The sequence below is a fragment of the Mytilus edulis genome, chromosome 12, assembly GCF_963676685.1.
Source record: "Mytilus edulis chromosome 12, xbMytEdul2.2, whole genome shotgun sequence".
Classification (NCBI taxonomy): domain Eukaryota; kingdom Metazoa; phylum Mollusca; class Bivalvia; order Mytilida; family Mytilidae; genus Mytilus; species Mytilus edulis.
Genome location: NC_092355.1, coordinates 62907870 through 62928809, shown reverse-complemented (window position 1 = coordinate 62928809; position 20940 = coordinate 62907870). Strand labels below are relative to the sequence as shown.

At 31.8% G+C, this 20940-nt stretch overlaps 1 protein-coding gene and 1 long non-coding RNA gene across 2 annotated transcripts; both read right to left on the bottom strand.

Moving 5' to 3' along the window:
• Window positions 1–623: 623 nt before the first annotated feature.
• Window positions 624–6731, bottom strand: LOC139497921 (uncharacterized). The gene is made up of 3 exons (XR_011657768.1): window positions 6694–6731; window positions 3097–3190; window positions 624–990 (listed from the first exon to the last, which is right to left on the bottom strand). It is a non-coding gene; the product is annotated as an uncharacterized lncRNA (long non-coding RNA).
• Window positions 6732–11733: 5002 nt separating this feature from the next.
• LOC139498887 (baculoviral IAP repeat-containing protein 7-like) lies at window positions 11734–19674 on the bottom strand. The gene is made up of 5 exons (XM_071287475.1): window positions 19645–19674; window positions 15866–17424; window positions 15152–15356; window positions 13883–14083; window positions 11734–13506 (listed from the first exon to the last, which is right to left on the bottom strand). Exons 2-5 carry the CDS (start codon window positions 17408–17410, stop codon window positions 13310–13312), a joined length of 2148 nt encoding a protein of 715 aa, XP_071143576.1. The 5' UTR covers window positions 17411–17424; window positions 19645–19674; the 3' UTR covers window positions 11734–13309.
• Window positions 19675–20940: the final 1266 nt, after the last annotated feature.

Below are 20940 nucleotides of genomic sequence, written 5' to 3'. Positions count from 1 at the left end.
TAATCAATCTCTCTAATTTCAAACATATTACTGGATTCTTAGTTGCTTGTTGATAAAAGTCACGATTGATAGACTTCGGCATCGAAAATCTTTTAAAAACCCATTAAAAGAACATTTGCATTATTCACGTTTCTGGATACATGCACTTATCGACGTATACGTATTGGGTAGATTTGTATAAGATAATGACTTAGCCCCGACCTAATTTAAAACTAAATCTAAATTAAATGCATTATAATATATCTAGATAGGGACCAACTTGACTAAATTTACCATAGTAGTCTTGGCATCATAATGACTAAACAATAGCTAGTTTCATATGACTCTTTGCTATGCTGAAGAAGAAAATTCATGCTAAAAACATCATTTGTATTTCATCGTTCGTGTACAGAACTTTATACGTACACTTAACTTTTGCTATAAAACATTTTACCATCAATGGCAATGTTTGTTCGTTTTACAAGCGGCGAAAAAAATCTCGAGTGTATGGTAAATATCCAAGAAATGGGACTTGTTCAGCCTCATCTTTTTTTAGTAAAACTGCAAATATTTTATACAAAATTCAAAATCATTCAAGACTGTACGTTGTCTGGGACCAAATAGATATTGTGTATATTAGATTAACCATTCATAGATATACTTCAATATATATGTATAAGGTAAATATTGAAACATTAACATACAAAATTAACATTTCATTTAAAATTAACCAGCAACAGAAGTTTAAATAAAAAATAAAAGAATCTCCAAATTTTCGATTTTGATCAAACTGACTATTCAAAAGTCAGTCTCATCACGACAAAAATATAGTTTTCTTTTCCACCACCTTTGATCGACATATTGGACATTTATGCATTACATTCGCACAATCTGAGCAACACACAAGATGTCCACATGGAAGAAATACTTCAGAAGCGTCAACTTCAAGGCATACTTTGCAAAGTCTCTGATGTCGTAAATTGTTGTTTTCTGTGATCAGCTTCTCAAGATCTAAAATACAGAGAAGATCAATAATAATTATATTACATTAATCATAACTTGTTTAAAAAAATCGATCGATGAACAATATTATATATTTTCCAATTGATACTATATTCCCGAGCTTCCTACCATAATTTCCTTGATAGAGGACTGCTGCTCACAAGCAAGCTATTAATCCATGAGTTCCAAGAGGTGAAGTTATAAAAGAGGGACGAAAGATACTAAAGAGACAGTCAAACTCAAACAAACTGGCAATGCCATGGCTAAAAATGAAAAAGACAAACAGACAAACAATATTAAAAATGAAACAACATAGAAAACTAAAGAATAAACAACACGAACCCCACCAAAAACTAGGGGTGATCTCAGGTGCTCCGGAAGGGTAAGCAGATCCTGCTCCACATGTGGCACCCGTCGTGTTGCTAATGTAATAACAAATCCGTTAAATAGTCTAATTCGGTAGGTCACATTCATGAAAGGGAAGGGGATTGTAGTTACGACGTAAGAAACATATCCGATATCATTTGTGAAACGGTTATTCCATAACGGTCAACCAACTCGTGATGGCGTCCGTAAAATTTACGAGGGGATGATTTCAACTTCACCATTTGGAACTCTTGGTTTTATAGCTACTTTGTGAGCAGCAACCCTCTATCAAGAAAATCATGATAGGAAATGCAAGCACGGGAATTTCGTATCAATTGGGAGATATATACCCCGTATGCAGGTGCTGCTGGAATGTTGTTACTTAGAAATGGAAAATTCACAATTGGAAAGCTGAAATCATCTTTTTTGTCGTAAAGTTTTGTTTTCAACCGACCCTCATTGTCAATTTCCAGATGTAAGTCAAGATATGAAGCCGACTTAACTGTATCTGTAGTATCCTTTATCTCTAGTTCGATGGGATAGATGCGTTCCACATAGTCACCAAATTTTGAATTATTTAGTGAAAGAACATCATCTATATAGCGGAAAGTAGAGTTAAAGGATATTGCTAACTTCTTATCTTTCTTCCTAAGAAGTTCCATGTACATTTTACGAACGTTATCACGAGTTGGTTGACCGTTATGAAATATTCGTATCACAGATGATATCGGATATGTTCATAATCTTGTCACTACAATCCGGTTCCCTTGTCACGAACTAGACCTATCGAATTAGACTATTTACCGGGTTTGTGACAACGTCATCAACACGGCGGGTTCTATATGTGGAGCAAAATCTGATTACCCTTTCCGGAGATCCTAAGATCACCCCATTTTTTTATTAGGATCGTTTTGCTTAGTCTTCAGTTTTGTGTTTTGTGTAAGATAATTTTTCTTTTTTCTTTTTTTTGTCTGCTATGGTGTTAATTTAGATTTTATCTGTGAGTTTGAATGTCCATCTGGTATCTTATGTCCCTTTTTCACACGGGCTGTAAAACTCTATCACGGAAATACATGAGATATATTTAAAGTCTTATGCTACCACTGACTGAGGTATACCAAAGGTATAATCATGTAATACGTAGCTCACATGTTCATGAGTTGTAAGTTGGTTGGATAACATATTTCATATATCATATCCTACATTCTTTGTTGTCCTTTTTTTATAGTTTAGTACATAACGTATATTTTTATAATTTTTATCGTTCTAGCATTTGTCAAACACCTTTAATTAAGATAATGATAAATCATGATAAAAATTAAAGTACTGTTTAACGCTGCTTGTAATATAATAAACGGTATTCAATCAAATTAATTAATTTGGAATAACATACTGTAATGTGTAATACTGTTTGATCCATTTCTTACAAAAAGGAAATGGTTTAACATTTTCCAAGGTTTCTTTATTCTTTATAAAACCATTCCTATCGGCTACTGCAAAACAACTGTGAACATTTGAAAAACAAATAGGAGTTGAACATGCTATAGAATCATAATAAAAGCCAACAAGGTTATAAAGCGATGTACAGAAGCTGCCGGAATAGACAGGTATTTTAAATATATTTGTTGGTTATGGCACATAGCTATATATATAGCAAACCATAATGATAAGAGCCTGTAGAATTCTTTTTACAAAGCCACTGCGCATGCACCAAGAACATTACAAAAAATCTGTAATGATGGAACTTACCTTGGACAGCTGTTTTTTGGATCACCCCCTTCTATTGTTCTACTTTCGAAGAGGATTTTGTGATTTTCTTCCAAAATCGGATCTCCATTGCTTGCTAAAATAGTAAAGACTTTTTATTTGATCATTACCCCGAATGCATTTGTTAGAACAATCTTAATGTATCAAAAAATAACTCATAAGCTCCATGCGTTTGAAGCGGTATCAAAGGCTTATCGACCTAAGAAACTCTCAACCTAAACATTATAAAACCAGTAATGTATGAAGCCGTGGGAACGTAGGAGTTGCTTGAACAAACGGGATCTAACCAATAGCCAAATTCTTTTTGTATCAATGTAATATAGCTACTGGTAAAAATCAAATTTGCAGAAAACTCACAAGGTTTTTATTTTTTTAAAAGCAGTATGTACTTTGTATACATTCTGCTGCTGTTTTTGTCTATGGTCGGGTTGTTGTCTCTTTGACACATTCCCCATTTCCATTCTCAATTTTATGGATTTAAACATCTTAAATCAAGTTAAAATAGACACATCAATGTATCAACCAAACCAAACCGGGTAAAATAGATTGAATGAAAAAGATATATCGAATTCGAGCATGGAAAGAGCATATACTGTTTTGTATTTCACAGTCGGAAATCAAACACAATTTTTAACTTTTAAATCGGACGACTATACTGATATATAAAGGAACAAAATTCGAAATCATTTACCTAGTCAGCTGAGCCACCAACACGTCATATCGATCTACTAGTTTGTTAAATAACACCTATTCTACGTAAGAATTATCCATAGAGTCATCAAACAAATTCAGTTTGTGCTAGTTTGCTTTAAATGCATCAAATAACATGAACATTGATTTGGGAATATGCCAAAGAGACAATTTGACCAAACATCAGACAACAGCCGGTGTCTTCAACGCAGCGAGAACATCCCGCAACCGGAGAGGGTCCTCAACTGGCCGCTTCATTAAATTGTGTACTAGTTCAGGGAAAATGGACGTCACACTACATTTTAAGAGATACAAATGGGCTGAAATTAGAAAAAAAACATAAAAAACTAACAAATGCCAGAGGCTCCTGACTAACAAGCACACAACTGTAGCGGGGGTTACACAGGTTTCGTGAGATCTCAACCCTCCCCCTATACCTCTAGCCAATGTAAAATAAAGAAACACATAACAATACGCACAAAAAAACTCAGTTTAAAAGAAGTCCAAGTTCGATGCCAGGAAAGGCAAAAATAGAAACTAAGCACAAAAATGACATTGATATATATATATGAACAAATGGCTACAAGCATATACTGACATGCCAACTCCAGACCTCAATTAAACTGATTGAAAGATTAGTTCTTCATCCTATGAAAATTAAGTACAACCTTCCCGTTAGGGGTTTAGTATCATACATCCATAAATTATATGAGAAGAATATCACTTGTACCATGCCAACAACTGGTTTTAGAATACATGTGTTCATTTCCGATGCAAAAAAACTCATCATAGATACCAGGACTAAATTTAGTATATACGCCAGACGCGCGTTTCGTCTACAAAAGACTCATCAGTGACGCTCGAATCCAAAAAAGTTAAAAAGGCCAAATAAAGTACGAAGTTGAAGAGCATTGAGAACAAAAGTTCCTAAAAGTTTTGCCAAATACAGCTAATGTAATCTATGCCTGAGGTAGAAAAGCCTTAGTATTTTAAAAAATTAACCCACAAGAAAAACATTTTGTTTCAGCATTTTGACCTGTGTAGATGAATCCTGATTTAGCTAACATGAGACAACTAATGTCTACGTCTCGGGGGAAAGAGTTGAAAGACGCACATCTCCAAAGTTCATCTTGGATATTAGTCATCCTATTTTTATATCCAATTTTCAACACAATTACGCTTTCCGACTTATATTACACTGTTCAAACGGCTAGAGACTGATATTAATTGTCTTGAAACATGTTAAAACCTGCAATGAAAATATTTTTTAAATATTTATAAGCGGTATATTTAGTTTTAATATAATGTATGCTTAACTCATAAATAACACTGCACGGTATGAGTACTTCCGGTAATACAGAAACCCACATTCGATTATGCACTTACAAAGATGTTTAAATAACGGGTAAAATTACTGTACGAATACAGATGCACAAAGGTGATGTAAAATAGACTCATCCATATACATAGTACTACCTGTCGATATCTTTTCAAAATAAATACCCGAACTAACTGGTAACACAAATTTGCCTCGGAACAAAACATAAAAACATTAACAAGTATTGAAGCCATATTTAGACTTTGAATATCATTTTTCATATCTTTATTTCGGACAAGACATATGCTTTTGTAAATTATTTTCAAGTTGTTTTTTAGATTCGACTTGTATACCAAAATCTTGTTGACGTCCTTTAACACTTTATTTTTTCGACAATTTTTCAATCATAATGTTTCTAGTCGAAATAGTTATCAAAGGTACCAGGATTATAATTAGTACGTCTACATAAGACTCATCAGTGACGCTTATATCAAAATATTTATAAAGCCAAACAAGTACAAGGTTGAAGAGCATTGATGATCCAAAATTTAAAAAAAAACTTTGCCAATTACGGCTTAGGTATATCTATGCCTTGTATAGGAAAATCCATAGTTTTTCATAAATTTCAAAGTTATGTTAACAGGAAGTTTTTATAATGATGATCACATTATTGATATTCATGTCAACACCGAAGTGTTGACTACTGGGCTGGGGATACCCTCGGGGACGAAACATCCACCAGCATTGTAATCGTCCAAGTGGTGTAAATAGTTATCAAAGGTACCAGGATAATAAATTAGTACGTCGGACGCGCGTTTCGTCTACTTTAGACTCATCAGTGACGCCCATATCAAAATATTTAAAAACAAACAAGTACAAAGTTGAAGACCATTGAGGATCCATAATTCCAAAAAGTTTGCCAAATACAGCTAAGGTTAATCTATGCCTGGAATAAGAAATATCTTAGTTTTTCAAAACATTCAAAGTTATGTAAACAGGAAATTTATAATAATGATCACATTATTGATATTCATGTCAACAACGAAGTGTTGACTACTGGGCTAGTGATACCCTCGGGGACGAAACACCCACTTGATTTAATTAATTTGCGTATTGTTCTATCGGCCGTTCGAATTTGCGCATGCTTCATTTAAAGTTTTAAGGATTTAGGAGGAGCTTGGGGGGCCCGGCCCCCTTTTGTGGGATAACTATTGTTGATAATATGGAGAAACGCTGACGCATGACTGGAGTCTCCTCCCGTATGTCAGTCAGCGGGTCCCCTTATGCAAAGTTATGGATCCGCCACTGATTCCCCCTTCCAAAAATGAATCAGTAATTAAAGTAGAAAAATGCAGACATCTTCAGCGTGCAATTAAAAAAATAAATCGAAGAAATAGAAACAATCTTGCGTTTTTTCTTACTTATTCTGAACAAATGAAAATTCTTATTAAATATATTTTTAAAAATGAAAAATTATAGGACAAAAAATCAATATATACGACTGATTTAAATGAGTTGTAAAAACTTTTAAATAATTAGGTAAATAATATAATAGTGTATCGCTTGCTTACCTAACAGTGTCTTTTTGACATTTAGTCGAGTCAAATGACATTTAAAACCGACTATCTATTTTTAGAAAAAAATATATATATTTTTAGAAAGATTCATCATAATCACATGAAATGCGTAGGAGTTTTTATGTTGGAAATTGAAATGTACATTGAAATGATTTCGATTGTTAATCAATAATATCATGGTTTACAAACAACGACTTACGTGGTTGTGTGTCATCTTTACGTACACTGATTGGTAATTGATAGAATAGAATAGAAATTTCAGGATATAAAAAGAAAGGAAGTGAAAAAAATAGGATAGAATATATTAAGGATAATATAATAATAAAAAAGAATATTTTTTTTCTACAAATATTGGCACACAAGGGGCAATATGGAATAATGACAACAACAAGCACAAAGGGAATCAAATATTTAATTCATAGATTACAAATGAAACAAATTGAAAAATTTAAATAGTACAACTTTATATGTATATTATTAATTATGAACAATATGTCTACTATATACTAATGTTCTAGCGCACGTACAGATAATTTAATAAATGTGTTAACAGTGACGGATTAAATGGGAAGAGTACACTTCACCCCTCCTCATATCCAACACCTCCATCACCCTTGATTGGAAAAACTGCTATTTATTGGCAATAAAAATCCCGCTTCCGCCCCTGCTTTATATTATTTGATACATATTTTGATTTCCGCATTATTAAATTTATCATTATTATTATTAACGTAACCTGTAGGTCAACTAATCCTCTCAACACTTGGGGTAAGAAATGCCCAAAAAGGAAGAGAATGTCCAATCGAAATAGCTAGTTGTAATAGTAGGTTACCAGCTGTCCTTTTTTCCATTCCAAACAAATAGTAAATGATAAAAGGCAAATGTATATTTTAGGCAGAAGATAATCAAATTAAATAGATAATGTCAGTTTGCTCGCGTATTTCATCTAAAATTTACAATTAGTGTTAGACTCTTTCAACTCATCATATATTTTATTGTATAGTTGGTTGTCTTTCATTTGTCGTTATTTCTTAGATCTATTGGTTTTTTTTATAACGAATTTTTATTTGCATATTGTAATAATTAATTGGAATGAATATTATATCAATATATTTAACAAATATAAAATTAACTTAAGTTGTATCAATATGCATGTGACCAAAATAGTGTATTAACTGCCAGTATAGGTTTGAGATCTCTAAAACTGTTAAGCAGGATCGGAGTCTGCTAGATGTAGGGGCAGAAATAGTAGGCTTAGATGACTTCACTTTTCCTGTCCCATACACGCACACACATATTTTGGCCGAAAATATTGTGTTTAGTTTAGTTTATTAGAGAAATTAACAAATTAATAATTTTTTAATTAAACACTAAAAGGTATGGATTTTTTGTGTCGTCTGCTTGACTAGAATATTGTTTTCATCAAATTTGGTATCACAATAGTAAAAATACAATAACCCCTCAATTTTGAAATTAAAGGGTTGGTCCATAACGGTCAGATAAGTTGTTTTATTTTTTCTTGTTGTTTGCTTTTCGAAACATTTTTGTTTAGAAATTTGATTCCTTGCCAAATGTTTGTCAAATCCAGGATTTTGAAAAATATATGAACAAAATAAATTGAACAAAATTAAGACAAATCAGAGGAAAAAATGAATGGTTGAGAACAAAAAAATGTTCGCAACTTCCATTCAAAACCGTTTTGATTTTGAATGGAATAGCGGACATGCGGGTGTCGTCCCATTTATCCAACTTTTTGAAAACACGTTTTAACCGTCTATGTTATTATAACTCATTACCATATATTGCATCAGTTTGGGTTTAATTTTAACTTACCTTTGACAAACTTAATATGTTTATCGATATATGTCGTTAAAATAATGTTTCTACATTTATAGAATGTTAACGTAGAATTTCTTTTTTCGGATTACTTATAAATAGATAAGGGTTTTCTTGATTTAATTTGGGATAAACGTTACATTATGCAATACTTTAAAATTATATATACACATTATAAAGGTGTGCATGTACTTTTCTAAAGCATTGTCGTTTTGATGGATTCTTGTTCGTCGATGTGTTTTTTAAGGTAGCGTAAATTACGTAAAGTCCATGGCACTAAGAAAACAAACCATAACACAAAGGCTTAAATAAAATTACAATGTAATCTGTTAAAAAAAGAATATCAGTTTAACCTGATAAAGCAGCTAAATCAAAGGTACCAGGATTATAACTTTATACGCCACACGTTCGATTCGTCTACATAAGACTCATCGGTGACGCCCAGATTAAAATAGTCATATAGCCAAACAAGTACAAAGTGGAAGAGCATGGGGGACTTAAATGCCAAACAGTTTTGCCAAATAGGACTAAGGTTATCTATTCCTGGGATAAGAAAATCATTAGGTTTTCTAAAATTCACAGTTTTATAACAGGAAATTTATAAAAATGACCATATCATTGATATTCATGTCAACACCGACGTGCTGACTAGTGGGCCTGTGATATCCTCGGGGACAAAACATCCACCAACAATGGCATCGACCAAGTGGTGAAAATTTACTGCTACTGAAAATAATCCTTTTACCTCTCTCACACAATATAACTGTCCTCTCGTTCTATAAGAACTCCTCTGATCTCTCTTGCACCCCTTTATATATAACTAATTACAGGCAGTACCATGACGGTTCCAAATATGGGTAACCTTGTGGTTTTTAAGGTGTACTGGGCTGTAAAATAAAATTATTTAGACACCTTTCAAACAAACAAAATAGCGGGCGGTACCCTATAGAAATATTGTCTATATTGAAATGTAATATAACCCAAACGTATTAAAAAGAAAGACATCTTACATAAAAATAAATTGAACTGTAAAAACTAAAATCACTACAGTTCCTTTTTAAATTCTGTAAAAACAAAAAAGTGTAATGAAACCAAATATATAAGATCAAAGTTCAATTATTTAGGTAAATTAAATCGTATCTGAAAAAAATGCTCGGTCTTTTTCTGAAATAAGTTCTATCAAAACTTTGAATTTTTCATCTACAAACATATACAAACTGCAAGATGAATGGGACATAACTTCATTAAACTGTCAGGAACGTCTTTACATCTCCGGGAAATCGAATAAATTCAAACGATGAATTAAACACATTAAGAAAACACAAACACAAAATTGTATTTACAAAATTCCTAAAAACCGAAACTGTCCTGATACAACAAGGTCAATAGTGCCGTTCTCTATCAATCACATCAACAATTTTGCCGGTAAATTTTGCGAGTTATTTGCGACTAAAATTAATGACAAGGGGAGATATCTATTTTTTTTATTGTATTATTATTATTAACTATCTCTTATTTATATCAAATACACATTTGTTGACATTTATAATCATACAAACTTCGTAAAATGCAAATTATAAGGTGCGTGATATTGCAAGAAGTGCGATATAATTTCGTTGTTCAGTCCAAACTATATATCAGGGTACAATAAAAGTTTGTGTTTGTCATCATATACTGTTTCTATATCGATAAACCTCAGGATCATAATCTACATTTCATATAATAATAGATATTAAAAAAGATAAAACTATTTTATAAACTTATCTTAAAATGCAAATAATGTATTTATGTGCTTTAACTGGTTTGCATACTATTTTCAACATTCCTTTTTTTTGTCAAAAAAATGTGCATATTTATATAAATCACTATTCACGACGCTCGTAGATATAGAAACAGACGATTCATCTGACTAGTTTTTCCTTTTTTTTTTTAAATTTCTACTATTTTAAATGATAAGCAACTCTGATGAAGTAGCGTTTTGGCTATCGGAAATTGCTAGTAAATAATATTCCAAAAGCATGTAACATTCAAACTTGATATGTAGTCAAAATGTTTGCTTCTTTTATATTGTAGTGAATGTTATCACGGAAATAAAACACTCCAAGGCTTTAATTTATAATTGAATACTTGATTAATAAATTTTGTTGTTGACTGATTCATCATTTCAAATGTACTTAAAATGTACCGACTGATGAAAACACTGAAAATTATAGGGGTGATCGACACATAGATATGAATGATGTTAAATGATTGTCAAACGCCTACAAATATTCTACAAGGAAATAGAAACGAATTGAATCAAACAAATAAAACACAAAATAAATTTGATGATTTTTAAATAGCTGAATGAAAATTAAATGAACGAGTTCACGAGGGTCTAGATGGGAGCCTTCATTTCTATCGTCTTTAATGTTAAAGGTAGTTTGTCCCCATTATAAACTGTTCTCTCATTATTCCCTTTTCTTCATATACATTGTATTAACTGTCTCATCTTTTTTTTTAAAGATATATTTTTCTATATTATTTATTTTTGTACCCAATTTTCTGTACATTTGGCTCATTTTCGCTATTTTGTTTATCCACTTTATGAACAATATCATGGAGAACAAAATAGAGTATTCCGGGATGGAAAATTGCATTTATAGAAAATGGTATCAGGTCACATTATAATGCAGCAATAGTATATATTCCTTCTAAGTATGACACATCTGAAGGTCTGAATGATAAAGCTTTCTGGTCAGTCTATGTTATTTGTACCTAATTCGTAGTTATGGCAAACAATGGTGCCAAAATTATTTCGCACATTGACAATAAAGAAAAGAAATGAAAACGGACTACGTTGCCAAATTGTAGGAAGATAAGTGTTGGTTTTCAATCAAAATGTCGACACCAAATATCAGTAAGCTTTAATATTGCCCAAAATGTGACAAGTTTCTTAGTAATGTATTAACACAATTGCTTGATTCGTTGTTGTTTGCTAATGTCCAATAGCAATGCATGCACAGGTAAAGAACACACTAACAATAAAACAATTATAGGGAGGTCTAGTGAAAGGATTCGACAGGGATGAAGGGCGGAAAGAATACAGGATACAACTAAAAGGAAAATATATCTATTTAAGCGAGTGACTCTTGCTTAAATAAATTGTGATGTACCGTTTACATGCGGAAATTACTTAAAACATGTGAATGTATAAAATAAAAATGAAAATTCTTTTATTTCTGGAAATTAAATATAAACAGATATCACAGATAGTTCAATATAACAACACTTGATTTATTTGAGGTAACATGTTGTATTGAAGAAAGGAAAATACTAAACAACCGTATCAAATATGTACTGGTGATAAAAAAAATATCAGTACTAAATATATTATGAAATATATATCAACTATGTTCATTTTTGTACTAAAGATTATAAAAAATAAATATGAAATATATACTAACGATAATAGCAATTCTATATATATATATATATATATATATATCAACTGCATGTATAAACGATAATAACAAACATGGATAGTTAATCTCAGTTTATTGTAGGAACTTTAAATTGAATGAATTGTCCGCCCATAACATATATTCTATTAATGAATCCTGAGTATCATTCTATAGAGGTTGTAATCAATTTACAACGTTTTTTTTTTATATATTCAGTACGAAAATGAATTATCAATTCACTCAATAGGAACTATATAATATGTATAAGTAGCTCGATAGGATGAAGCGCTGAACATTTAGACTTACCCGAAAAAGAAGTACTAACAAATCGGCAGAAATTCATATATAAAGCAACCTACGGAACCTTTGTTAAATACAGTCAAATACTCACTCCACGTTTGCAATGGTTGAATGTGTTATGCCGGACGGAATAAATGCAGGGATGTTAATCAATATCTAAGTTAACCCTTATGGTTAATATAATAAAAATTTGAGTCTTTTGAATAATTATTTTATTAACAATAGAGTAGTCAATTATGGTAATTACAGTTGCAAATCTAGTTTACTAAAATAACAGCATAAAAAGCAATAACATATCATTAACAATTGTTGAACTATTGGATAACAAATATAACAATAAAAATATACTGAGAGAAATTAAAATATCAACAGATATAAATATAAAACAATGGTAAAAGAAAATATTTTTAAAAAAATCAGCACGTGCACTTTTCTCGTGCAGTTATGCAAGGTGACCATGTATAAAGTGAATCACTAGTTATGAAAATACAAAAACATAATTGTTTATTCTACCCGAGTTATAAACAACAAAAGTATCAAAAGTCATTAAATAATTACATTATGAAATATCAAAATAGTTATGCTCTAGCAATGTAAGTAAAAAAACAACCTTAGAAATTAACAATAACATTGATGTTAATTAAGATAACAAACAAGGAAACATACTCAACAAAACAAAACAAAAATTCGGAAAGACTTTGACGTGTCTATATTTGACACAAGAGAGTAAAATTAATATACGGAAACAATTATTTTACAACTCTGATTTATGTTAGGTTATGAATGACTAATATGCACTTAACATGATCTTATCTAATTTTATTCTTGTAGATGTAAATTGTACAAGTATTTATAAATGTCAGACTACTTTAAGTTAAAGCAGCAGTTATTTGTAAATAACAAACATAATTATATATCTAACTTCCCCTATTGCTCGTTTATATCCTCTAACACTGATTAATACGATAGATGCGCAATAATCTCCTTTTTTTTATTGTTAAATTTGATTAATGAATCCGCTGAAAAGTAAATTATGCTAGATAAGTTTTTACAGTTCCTTTTACGTACGTCCTGCATACGGGACATTTCCTCATGGCAGGAGCGCAGTCAATACAACACACAATATGTCCGCAGGGCAGAAATGCAATGGTTGCCTCTAGATCTAAACATACTTTACAGAGTCGCTGGTCCCTCAATTGTCTGTTTTCTTCTATCAGATTTTCTGTATCTGCAATATGAAAATACATCTAACATTAACCTTAGAGCAAAAAATTATTGTAGCGTTATATTCGTATACATTTTTATTTGATAACATGTGTTAATAAATATGTGTGATGAAAAAACAAGGTGACTACAAAACATTTAAAATTGATTCAAACGCTGAATACTGTTATATTTTTAAGACAATTTATGAAGGTACGTCGTAGCTTTCTTAAGTTTTTTTATTAGATGTATTTGATTTCGTCATGTCATGGTTTCGGCTTTCCTTACTGTGAAGTATTTCTTAAACAGTCGCCATGAGCAATGAACTAAATGTCATTGTTTAGATTTGCAGTGGCAATTTAATTATTTGCAAAACTTAAGAAAAGGAATAGAAAGCTTACCGTCAAACAGTAAACTTTGTTCATCTACTGTGTTGTCTAAGCCATTGCACCGAGTACTGGTACTATCTGATGTATGGTCACCTGTCCTGTTCGTGTTATGACCATGTTGAGTCACGTCTGCTGTTGCTCCTTGTTGTTGCGGATGAGCTTCATCATCTAGTAAAATGTGCATAACATCTGTTGCTGATATGCTGTGTAAATCTGAAATGATTATGAATAATAATAAGATATTCATAATTGAATACTTGATGTTTGCAATCTAGAAAAAAAGTAATGCGCGGCAGCCATTGATTTGCAACAATAATATACTACCGACACAGATAAATCTGCTTTTTGACGTTTTTCTCGAAATGACTACTGATGGTAGGTTGAATACCAAAATTTATAACAAACGCGATGATTTTAATTTTCCTACAGTCAACTTTCCATTTCTGTGTAGCAACATCCCAGCAGCACCAGCATATGGAGTATGTGTGTCTCAATTGATACGTTACTCTAGCGCTAGCTCAAAGTACGTTGATTTTGTTGAACGAGGAATACTGCTTTCTAAAAAGTTGCTAACACAGGGCTATGAACCAATCAAATTAAGGTCATCACTCAAGAAATTTTACGGTCGCCATCATGAGCTGATTGGCCATTATGACAAAAGTGTGTCAGAAATCATATCTGATATTCTTTCTCAGTCATAAGAACCTTCTATCATTACCGAACTAAACAGAACAAAGAAATAAAACGATATACAGAACAGGAAGTACTTACCCTTCCGGAGAACCTGATTTCACTCCCGGTTTTTAGTGGAGTTCGTGTTGTTTCTTAATTATTATTTATAACTGTTGATGTAAATGTCCTTTGGTTTTTTGAGTCTTTGTTAACTAATTGGTTTTGATTGTTATTGTCTCCTTTACACACTTGTTTATGATTAACATCGATTTTTTAGTGTAAAATCACATTTCATGAATTGAGGCTAAAAATTTAATTGAATGGTCTTTCATTTGATGGTTTTGTTTATTCTTGATACCCACCATTGATTTATGTAACTGCACAGCAAATGTTGGTCTTTGGAATATCGGATTATGCATTTCTAAAAGGATGTTTTAATGCCATTTGTTATATATATATTTGGGTTTTATTTAAGTCGAAGAAGATTTTTCTAAAAATATTATAAAACAGAAAGCACAATTTTGTTCTTGAATAAAAATGATTCCTTCGTCTATAAACATATCATTTGCATCATGTTTACACGTGTAATAAAATATCAAGAGTTAATACCTTTTCCTGAAGTCGTTAGAAGCTGAAAAGCATTTATAACCTGTTGATCAGTATATCCCATTTCAATTACACTTCTTGCTGCAACAGTTTGTAATATATCACTCTGTGTTGTACTAGTAGTACTTGTGTTAACAGCAAAGGAAGAAGTTTGAGCTCTCGATGTTGTCTCTTGTGTATTTTCATTTGTCGCATTGGTTTCTCGGTCCTGAAACAAGTAAACAGTTCATTTTAAAAATGTCAATGATTAAAATTTAGGAACTCATGAATTAAAATAAATCATGTTTGCAAACTGGTATACTGTTCTTTCGTGTTCTTTGGAAAACAATCTAACGGCATGTTGCATACTGTTACTCAATAGAACAGCAAATAGCCATGTAATTGATCCAAAAAAGAACACCATCGGAATGTACAATTTATCTACCCCACATCAAATCGCATTGTGCACTCCATAAGAAGTCCCTGATTACTAAAAATAATTCCGATTTCGGTTTTTTTTTGTTTCAGGGATTGGGTTTCATGTTTTGCATGTAAACGGATAAGAATTTCGTTTTTTCATTGAAATCATCTGTATGTTTGTCAAGTTGTAGTATCATAGTTATCGTTTTTATCATTGCTATCATAATAATCGGGATTTTTTTCCATAATTTTGCTTTGATGATTTGCTTAGCAATGTACATTCGGGTTAATTGAATTGTGTTTAACATTTTTACTTACTATTTCAGCTTGTCTTTTCTGAACGGCGTTAATGAACTTTTCTCCCTTGTTTTGTTTCAGAAAAGTACATTTCGGAAACCATCTGGCATGTTCAACCCATGGATCGTCACCTGCTTCCCAGTTTCGCAGTCCTCCACCACAGAAAAAGCATCTTGTGTAATCATGGTAACCAGCAAACAGAAAACCAGCCAAAGCCATCTGACGTGGTGATTGGTCTAAATAAGATGGCCAGCCTTCATAGGAACTGATCCTAACAGTCAAGCAGGCATAGTTAGGATACTTAGGTTTTTCCAGGTGTATTCCAAGTGATTCGAATTCGGTGTTATGCTGGCATGAACTGTTTTCAGTAGCATTATGGTTTTCATTGGATGTCAGTGTTTCTTGACTATTCTCGTTCCCCGTTGCAGAGCTAGTTCTGTCCCTATTAGTTGGTGAACGTATTTGGTTTCCTGGTCTTTCCTGTACATTGTTGCTGGTACCATTGTAAGATGAACTTATTTGTAATCTAGGATCAGGACTTGATGAAGCATTTTCTGACTGATTCAAACCTTGACTTGTAACAGTCGTTGTGTCAACAGTAGAAACAGTAATATTCGGAACAACCGTTGTCTGTTCTTCTTGATTTGCAGACGATGAGAATCTGGGTTCGGCTAGGAGTGCACATGATGGTGACAGTATTTTATGTATAACAACAGGATCGTCACCCGATTTCCATCTGTCATATGTAATTCCACAGGAAAAGCACTTTGTTTTTCTTCCGTCAATGTAGTAAAAACCAGTCTTAGCCATTTTAATTAGATTTATACTAATTTCTCGTGGGAAATTGCTATACGATGACACTCTCAGAAGTTCATTTGACATTGAATCGACGTGAGATACTGGCGTGTCACTTGAAAAACTCTCAAAATAAGTTCTTAAACTGAGTGGACAAAATTGTGATTTAGACTGTGGGAAAATGTGTACTCGCAATAAATCGCCAAGTACGTTGTAGCTTTCTTTATTTTTTTGTAAGCTTGATTCATTTTGAACTTTACTGTCAATATTGTTTAAAGCAGTACCATAGCGTATTGCCGTAAACTTTTGATGGTTTATAATGTGTTCGACATCCGAAGACATTGTTTTTTCAACCATTGTTTCTAGTCTTTCTATGGTCAGTCTTAAATTTGTTGAATTTTCTTTAATTTTGGCAAATGTTTTCAGTCTATTTATAATTTCTGGTATTTGCGCTGGACTCGAAAGGTTTATTGCTGAAGTCAGTTGCTGGACTTTATCTTTAAGTTCTTTCAGATCACTGCAAACTTTTTCATATCCTTTATCATCCTCTGTGTAACTTGTCATATCAATTTTATGCGTGTCGTCAGTATCTTGTAAACACGTGCTTTCTGGTGTTAGGTCAGTTTGAACAGAACGAGAAAGCATGAGAGGCCCTTGTCTGGTATCACTAAATGATCTTTGGAATACTCTTGGTTCGCACATTCTTGAACCAATGGCTCTGGTTTGGTGTTTTCCTTGTAGAACAATATCTGAAGTTTCTGTACAAGACATAATTGCAGAAAAATCTAGAAAACAAATAGGACAATTTAAGTAGTAAAATGCATCATAATGTCAATAAAAGTGAACTAGCTATAATGCCTGTCTGTTACCATTATGAAAGAAAAATTAACCAAAACTAGCTGCTCGATCCAATCTCGTCTGTGCTTTAATGGTTTTATTTACAAATATATTTAACCACTTTTCATATCATTTAAGTTTACTATATAGAGATACTATACAATACTTTCAAAAATGGACTTGATAAATAGTAGGAGGAAGATGAACTTAAAAGTCAGTTAGAAAGGTCAAATAGGGATTTTGCAGATCGCCAAGGCTAAATATTATAAATAGAATTTTTATATTCCTATTTTAATAGTATACAGACAATTTTTATCTTTTACATATAAAAGGATAAATAAGTATCGTAATTTGAACTGTGAACTGTGTACATAGTGCTCATAGTGTAAATATATTGATGGATTAATATTCTATACTATTGCGGTGGTGGAACTAATTTTATTGTTTTACTCCATATACGGAGGTATGCCTATATTGGCAGAAATTCATTGGATACAGATACAGATACAGAATGATGCGCGTCTTAGTTTATGTTTGTATTGGTTTTGTTTATAAGAATAATTATGACTTTTAATCAAGCGTAATGTCTTCTGTACAATGTTAACGTTATACGGTCTTATATACAATCTGAACGTTAGATTGTCTTACACACAGTTTTAAGTAAGTTGAAAACGTTTCCATGTTTACAGAATATACATTGTAAGCTGTTTGTTTACAAACAACGACGCACGTGGTTGTGTGTCATAAATGCGTAACCTGATTGGTAACTCCTAGAATATATTAGAATATAATAGAATGGAATAGAACAGGATAGAAAATAATAGGATATAAAAGAACCGAAAATAATAGATGATAGGATAAAAAAAAGAACAGGTTTGAATAGAATAGGATAGAATATATTAGGAATTACATTATACTGTATTAGGTAAAACAAAAAATTCAAATCAATACACATAGTCCAAATAATCATGACGTCTGGCAAGGCTATTTTATTTTCTTTCTGGGACGCCTTCCTGCGACGTCAATGTGGGATCAACAAAAAGACAAAATCGAAAAATAACCACAGCAGACGGCATAATTATCTTGAATAGGGCACACAAGGGGCAATATGGAAAAATTACAATAACATATACAAATATAGTACAATCAGATTCTTGATTGAAAGATTATCTTATTAATGAAACAATAGGAAAAATATAACTTCATAAATTTACATTATAAATTATGAATACTTTGTCTTGTATATTTTAGTTCGTGCGTACAAATCATTGCATAAAGTGACGGCTTCATTGGAAAGCGCAGAGCGGGGAGTACTATCAACCCCTTTCCCAACCCAACTTCTCCACCCCTTGATTAAAAAAAAAGTTATTTTTTTGTATAAGATTTTCTGTATTTACACGTCTCCCCACTTTTATTGTTGTTTTTGTATCATCATTATTATCATCAACAACACTTGCTGGCCAACTGATTCTCCAAACATTTTTTTCCTAAATATTGTATGGTAGGGATCGGAAAATACCAGTAAAAAAACGATAAACAGTTAATCGGGTTGTGTTCGTAAATATGTCGTTATCGACCCCCCTCACCCCAAAAAAATACTCCACATCCCGGCCCACCCCTTTTGAAAATAATGGGTCCGTTTTAGAAATCTATATAGACCATGACAGTCTAAGAATAACATTGGAATAGTAATTTACAATACATTATTATAACACTATGAGGTAAAGGAAAAAATTAGAATCGGAATATTTTTTTATTTTTTTTTGTTACAGCTTAACCACACTAAATTTTATTTTCAAATTGGGGATCACAGTATGAGTATACCAAAGAAAAAAAAATCTTTAATCTTAAAGTTAAATAGTCGTTCCATAACAGTCGGAGATTGTTTATTTTAAAAAAATTTATTTTTTCCTGGTTGTTTTCGTTCTCGAAGATTTGTTTCCACGCCAAACATTATTAAAATGATTATTAACAAAATAAATTGAAATAAAATTCATTAAAATCAGAAAATATGGTATTGAATGATTGAGACCAAAAAAAATACAACTTCAATTCGAAACCATTTTGATATTGAATGAAATATTGGAAACGCGCTATTTGTACACGTTTTCACCGTTTTATAACTCATTACCATATATTGCATCAGTTTTGATCTAATCTTAACCTACCTTTTACACACTTAATTTGTCTATCGATACATATACAAGTCGATGAAATAATGTATCTACATTTATAGATTGCTAACGCAGAATTTCTTTTTTCGGAAAACTTATAAATAGATCGGGGATTTATCGGTTCAATTTGGGATATACCTTGTACATTGTGTAACACACGTTTATATATATATATATATATATATATACATTATAAAGGTACGCATATATAAATTCTGAAAAATTAAAAATGTGAAAAATCAAAAATTTAAGATCAAAGATCAATTATTTAAATTGATTTAATCGTATTTCCGACAAATAATTTTCAATTATCGGAAAAAAATATCAATTTTGTTCAAACTAAGTAGTATAGATATATGTATATTCCTGTTTGAAATAATTAGAAAAGGAAACGTCTCATTTAAAATTATAATTAAGTACTTTTCTATAGAAAAGCACTTACTTTTTCGTGAAAGTTTAACCCAACCAGAAATAGTCGCCCACTGTCTCAACGAGCCACTGTCGCCCACTGCCATAGCCTAACCTTATATTTCAATTTGATATAAATTCATACAAAATTTTCGATGCTGATTATTGGTATCTAAAATTTACAAAATAAGGAAAAAGCTGATTACGTTGATGCTTCAATGCACTAAGTAAACTTTAGTAACGAATTTTAACACATGCATCAGGAAAATATATTTGAAGAGGTAGGTCCCTGAAATGTATTTCACTACAACCAATTTTGATGGCGCTTTGCATCATATATATAATTTGACGACTACTACAGCTTCGTTTACAATACTTTTAACATGTTAGCAAATACTGATAGGTAAATTGAATATAATTATTTAATTTATTTTGCCTTGTAAACGCTTAGAAAAGAAGGAAGAAAGATACCAGAGGGAAAGTCAAACTCATAGATTGAAAAGAAACTGACAACGCCATGGCCAAAAGAAAATTACAAACAGATAAACAATTATAGTACAGAAGACACAACATAGAAAACTAGAGACCAAGCAACACGAAGCCCAACAAAAAACTGGTGGTTATATCAGGTGCTCCGGTAATTACTTTCGTCCATTTTAAGACTCCATGCACTTTATTCTAAATTGTTCGTTCTAAAAAAGAATGTTACAAAATTTTCAGATTTGATTTCCCATTTTATCAAACTTTATATCTTATAATTCTACAACCTTATTTGATCAAATTTGAAAAAAGAAACTTTATAAACTTACATTTGGGATCATCGAACTTTCCATTTAACAACTTGTTATATTGAATGTCGGAGCCCCATTTTACAGTCTCCCG

Bases quoted from the DNA above. Each gene is read 5' to 3' on its own strand.
- LOC139498887 (XM_071287475.1), bottom strand. From the start codon at position 17,410: ATGTCTTGTACAGAAACTTCAGATATTGTTCTACAAGGAAAACACCAA. The intron at 15,357-15,865 runs GTAAGTAAAAAT...TACTTGTTTCAG, and splicing joins AGAAAAGACAAGCTGAAATA to GACCGAGAAACCAATGCGAC. The intron at 14,084-15,151 runs GTATTAACTCTT...TAATCATTTCAG, and splicing joins TCTAACGACTTCAGGAAAAG to ATTTACACAGCATATCAGCA.